Source organism: Rhinolophus sinicus, linkage group LG09 (genome assembly GCF_036562045.2).
Source record: "Rhinolophus sinicus isolate RSC01 linkage group LG09, ASM3656204v1, whole genome shotgun sequence".
NCBI classification, from domain to species: Eukaryota; Metazoa; Chordata; class Mammalia; order Chiroptera; family Rhinolophidae; genus Rhinolophus; species Rhinolophus sinicus.
The window spans coordinates 90,890,595-90,896,603 of NC_133758.1; the positions used below are offsets into that span (position 1 = coordinate 90,890,595).

The following is a 6,009-nucleotide window of genomic DNA, read 5'->3' on the forward strand; positions in this document are numbered from 1 at the left end:
ATAAAGATTAAATAAGTAAAGGACATGACAGTGTTCTGGTACATGATAGAGATTAAATAACTTTATTTTCCCTGAAACAGTTCTCTATCTCGTCCTTCATAAATTCATTAAAACATTTTACTTTCAAATAAGCTTAAACGGCATTATAATCTAGTAAGAACAGAAAAGGAAAGCTAGTAATATTAGCCAAGTGGCTCAGAGAAGCTACACATGGTGACGGAAACTCAAAGCATGAAGAACAGAGGCCTTGAGGGAGAAGATAGTTAATTTGTAAGGTCCTAGACCAGAATCTACAACCTGAAGGCAAATACTCAGAACAAGACCTGAAGCTTCGTAATGAGGCCAGAACACTGTTAAAGTGAGGAATCTAGAACCAAACCACTAATGGAACAAAAATATAAATAAAGCTGTCTATTTGAGAAGAAATAGTTTTATTGAAAAGCAGGTGTAAATATCAGGGTTGAAAATGAAATATAAAAGAAGAGGCAAAAATCTGTACAAAATTTAATTTAATGTTAGAGCTATTGTGGCTTTGGGTCCAATCAGCTGAGGGCAGGGAGTGAATAATATTACTTTTCCTAAGAATCATACTTTCAAAGATAATATACAATAGTATTGCATTGACAGAAATGATGTAGGTTGGAATACTAAAGATAACACAAAACTAGGGAAATAATTGATTTAAAACACTCTTGCAGAATGAGGACCAATTTCACCTTTTAAAAAGATAAAATCTAGTGGAATGTTATTTTCAAAGCTTTGAGAACAAAAAAGTTAAACACAGATTGGTCTTTAAATATTCTCAGAGCACACAGGGAAGATATATTTCTCTGGCTTGTAAAGGTTTGCATTTTCTGCAGTTCACTGAACAGACAAAATGTCAAAGGGAAATTTCAGGTCTTGGTGTCCATAGTTTATATTATAAAACATAAAAGAAGCTCTGAGCTTCCCTTAAAAAAAAAAGAAAGGCAAAACACCACCAACTACAAAACCCTTTTGTTCTGTACTCATTCAACACCGGGTTAATGTCTTTTCCTCCTGGTTTAGTGTATCTTGATCCTCGAATCACATGCACCTTTTGAGAAACTGGGCTGGAGGTACAGGTTTGGGAAGGGTCTGCAGAGGAATCAGCCCTACAGAATCAGAGGAGAGAAGTCTCCTAGCCAGTGACCCACTCTTCGCAGAAAATCACAAGAGGCAGATCCCTGCTCTTTAGTTGATTGTTGGCCTGAGGAGGCCAGAAGGAGCACATGTGCTACCTACACTGCCTCAGAAAGATTCTTTAAGTGCAGGGTCAAATAAACATCCCCAAACTATGTGTGGCTTTGCCTGGCAAATATACTTCTTATAGAGCCCCAATTCCAGACCCTCTTTGTATTCTTCTAACTCAGGCTTGAGCTGGATGAGTGGAAAATTTCCCTGCCCAGAATTCTCCTGACTCCTCAAGGGTAAAAGAGTGAATTCCCATTGAGGGGCTGGTGTGTTACTGAACTCCAGCTCAGTTTCTCTCTTCCAGCAAAGCTGAGACTTTATTTTTCTTCCTAAAGTGACTAAAGGGGATCACACCTCACTACCAAGAGAATTCATTTCCACCCACTAACCACCCAGGCCAGATCTATGTTACATGCCAGATCTACAACCAGATTGTACTTCTCTGCCTGTGGTTCTTTTCAATATCAAAGACCCCTAGTCTTTCATTTTTATTAACTTATTTTAAAATAATTACCACCCATTAGGAACATGTCTATTATGTAAGAAGAGAAATACCCAAGCTACTCTACAAACACATAATCTACGAATGTTCATCGAAGCTCAGCTTTGCTAAGCTAGATGTGTTAGAATGGAAAGCAAAATTATACCAAAACCTCTAGGTAATTGTCAGAGATAAACTCTTAAGGTTGCCTGTCAAAGAAAACAGAGTAGGATATTTGTCAATGATGGCAAGACAGATTTTATTTGGACTCCGGCAATAGGAGAGAGACACTTCTGTGTAAACTGAGTTCAACTCCACTGAAACAAAAAGCAGGGTGCTTTTGAAATGCTGGGTGTGCAAAGGAAAAGTACAAAAGGATGTTGTGAAGGGAAGTTGGTCAATGTGATTAGACCATCTGTGTCTGCTAACTGGTGTTTATGGAAATTAGGCTCCTACCCTCCCACAGAGAATGGGAGACAAGGGACCTATCTTTCTTGATGATTATATTTCAAAGAAATGGCTCATAGGTCCTTGAGAAAGATACCCCTGGGTTGTAGAAGATACATCTCAGAGGAACAGAGAAAAGATTTACAATTGCAAATTTTCTCAAGTAAATGCTCTACCAAAAGGGAGATCTGGGACCTCTAGTCAGAGTTCAGCTAGAAGAAACAGTAAGTTCTTCTGGCAGCACTGAGCTTTCTCAGGGCAGCCATTTTAAGGGGGCTGGGGTTGTCATCCTAGGGACAACCATGCTAAAGTTTGTACAGGTTTCTTAGTGTAGGTGGTAGACAAAATCATTTGTACATAAAGTTTTGCAATTCTTACCTCCATGATTCCTATCTTGACATTCATGGCTTTGTGTAATCTCCTCCCTTTGAGTACAGGTGAGACCTATGACTTGCTTCTAATCAAATGACTTCAACCACAACGACGGGATGAACATGACTACGTTTACCTAATTACATAAGATGGTAATACACATCTTGTGAAGAGACTCCCTGCTCACTTGTTGATTTTAATAAAAGGAGCCCCAAGACAAGGAGCTGAGGACGGCCTCCAGCCAACAATCAGCAAGAAGATGAGGTACCCAGTCCTACAACTCCAAGGAAATGGACTCTGCCAATAGCTTGATTGGAATGAACTTTCCCCCAAACATTCAGATGAGACCCATCCCCACACAACACCTTGAATGCAGCCTTGCCTAAAAGAAGCAAAGTGTAGCCACACTCCTGACCCACAGAAACTGTGAGATAATAAATGTGTGTTGTTTTAAGGTATATCTGTGTTAATTTGGTACAAGGCAATAAATAGCTAATACAGTCAAAACTTCCAAAAGCATGTGTAGTTGAACACTTTTCTCATATTGGGCTACATGGGGGGAAAAAGAGGGGGTTTCACATCCAAATCAGTTTGGGAAATATTGCATTCTATGTCCCCTAACCCCTTAAAGAGTCACAGTGCATTCTGAGAAATAAAAGGAAGAAACTTGGTTAAATCAGATTCACCTAAATTTTATTTCCTTCTGGATCCTAGTTCCATTTTGATTTTCTAATGTCTAATAATTTCTTGTAAAACTAGCTTTCAAATTATCATACCACAAAGTAGTGGTTGCAACAAGCAATAGCCTTCGAGCTGGGGAACACATCCCCTAAAGGAATCAATTTCCAGATTGTCACTTCCTTATATTCTTTTCCCAAGCTAACAGTCCTAGGAGGGGTCTTCAAGTGTCTCTTTCCTACCTTACAAAAGAAAAGTGCCCCTCCCATTCATCCCCAAAACACCTCTATATGATAAACAAAAGGACAACTTGAAACACTGGTGCACATGTTGAGAAAGTGAATGACCTTAAGACTGGATATCAAATCTTTTCACAAACAAGATTTTTCTTTATTTACTTTCACATTGCAGAAGAGCTTATAGGATTGGGGAAATTGATGTGGCCATCTTTGGAAAATATAGTCTGCCACAAACGGGCAAATAAATTCATAAATGAGTCTCCTCATAGGTAATTAAAGCAAAATGAAGTATGTCCAAAAATAGGGCTACGATGCCCCCTGGGACAAAAGATAACCTACAGCCCTGAATGTTGCTGAATTCTGTCTGAGCATGGCAGCCGGTCATGAGGAAAGAAGGAGGCTTAAAAAGCCATGGGGTCCACATATAGAATTAATTCCTATTTCAAGGCAGGGAGGGAGGGAGTAATGAGGGAATCCTGTTCCATGCCAGACATGTTCACGTTGACTCCTCACAACCACTCAAAAGGTAAGGGGAACTATTACCCATGTTTTATAGGTACAAGCAACTACACGTAGTGAACTGCAAAACTAGGATTTGAACACAGATTTTGGACTCCAAGTCCAGTGTGCCTTTTTAATACCATACCATCAAGTGGATCTTCTCTACTACAATGCAAAGGCAGCTAACCAACCCTTTTTATTCCCCACCTTGAAGGGAACAGTTTAGTTCCTTCTATGAAGCTTACATCTCTGTAAATGGATCTAGTGAACATTGGGCTCCCAGGGAGATTTAGATGCAACTCAAATGCCTAAGACATAAGCCTGTTCAAGTTGCATTCTTAAATTCTAAGAATAAAGGAGAGCCATTTTTTAGCTCCTGAAATGTCTATAGAAAGACATGAGATTCTAGTGATCAGAAAGTACTTTTGTAATAAACAATGACATGGCTGAGAAATATTTATAGAAACTGAAAATATCATTTACATGACATAAATGATTGTAGAATTTGAGACACACCAGTCTAACCTTACTACATATGACTTTGTTTATTCATTTCTAAAGTGTATTCAGCAGTCACTAGTATATGAACAGGTTCAATAAGATAGCTAAGTGCTTCATTGTCTCTGAATGAAGTATACCAGGAAAGAACAACCGCAAGGGAAATTGCAATTTTTCCAGAAATTTCTCTTATAAGATTAAATACAGAGACATGTATAATCAACCTGTATTTCTTTCTTTATATCTGGACTATTTCCTAAAGAAGTAGAGATGGCCTGTAAAATCTATACAATAAAATAGAAAAAAAATAAACATAAATAAATAAAATCAGGAACAGGTAAAATACAAATTAAGAACGAAGGTCAAGACGGGAGAGAGATAGAATGCAGACAGGTAGATTCTACTGAGTTATTAAAATTGAGCCACAAATTTGGCTCTGAGCTTCCTGGAGGCTAAGCAGCTAGAAATTAATGAATAGACTAAGAGATTTTGATATGTTATCAGTAGGAAAAATGTATTTTTTATTAACAGTCTAATTCTATAATACTTCACACTAAATATTCTTTGCAGATAAACTTTAAATATGTTTTTTTGTTTTTTTTCCAAAATAAAGGTTTTGCTAATTAGAAGGATGAGCATAAAGAAGTGTGTTTACAAAACTGTTTCTCATTATGATGGTTTCAAAAAATGTATTATGATAAGGAAGCATTTCAAAGAGTTCTCAGGTTAATCAGGAAAAGTAACCAAGGGCCTGCTGCTTTGAAGGTTTAATCCAAGATGCTTATCCAGCATCTTAGTTGAACAAATTTTGCAAATAAGGTCTTCTCAGAAGATTCACAGCATTTTCTGTGGGAGTTTGAAATGTCAGCAGAACAGGCTTTTTGATGATATTATGCTGGCATAACATCCTAACAGTTGGGGTGGGGATGGAAATGGAAGATAGCAAAATAGTTTTGCTGCCTGGTATTTAGGCTATATTACATTAACAGCTTTTCTGGCAATGATGATAGGGGTAACATAAAGAAAAGACAAAACAGGTAAATACACCAAAGAAAGAAACCAAAACTTGACAGGAGCCAGAAGCTCTTTGCCCTAATAACAGATTCTTCCATGACTACCTTCAACCTAAGACTGCAGCCTTTGACGAATGGATGAGATTCGTGAATGTCCAGAACTCAACATCAACAAATCCTTAGTTAAAGCATACATTTCAAAAGAGGATAAAATCAAAACTCTTATGAAGATAAAAAAAGTGAATACACATTAAAGATTTTATTTAATGCACTGTTAACAAAGGAAGCAGGCAGATGTTACAACTTGTTCAAAGAAGAATCCAAAGAACAGATATATTTACAGATCAGGCATATTGAAATGAATCTTCAAATGGACCCATAAGAGAGGACTGTCCCTCCACCAGACAATTCAGTTGCATGTCCATAAACATGCTTGATTTGCTTTGCCATCAATTGTAGACTAGATCAAAGGCCATGAAAGCTATAATCAGATAACTTTGGAAAGATGTTTGTCTCTAAACAATATATAGTTTTCCACTGGAGACTCCCAGTAATCTTGTTCATTCTG

General features: G+C 37.5%; 1 protein-coding gene across 2 annotated transcripts in view; it reads left to right on the plus strand.

The window, feature by feature from the left end:
- The window catches only part of PHF14 (PHD finger protein 14), a 174,376-nt gene extending 171,348 nt beyond the window's left edge, over positions 1-3,028 (plus strand). For both annotated transcript variants that reach the window (XM_074340775.1, XM_074340778.1), the window contains one exon: positions 2,578-3,028. In XM_074340775.1, coding sequence (XP_074196876.1) covers positions 2,578-2,601 — 24 coding nt within the window. In that variant the 3' untranslated portion in view covers positions 2,602-3,028. The remainder of the gene's footprint in view (positions 1-2,577) is intronic.
- Positions 3,029-6,009: the final 2,981 nt, after the last annotated feature.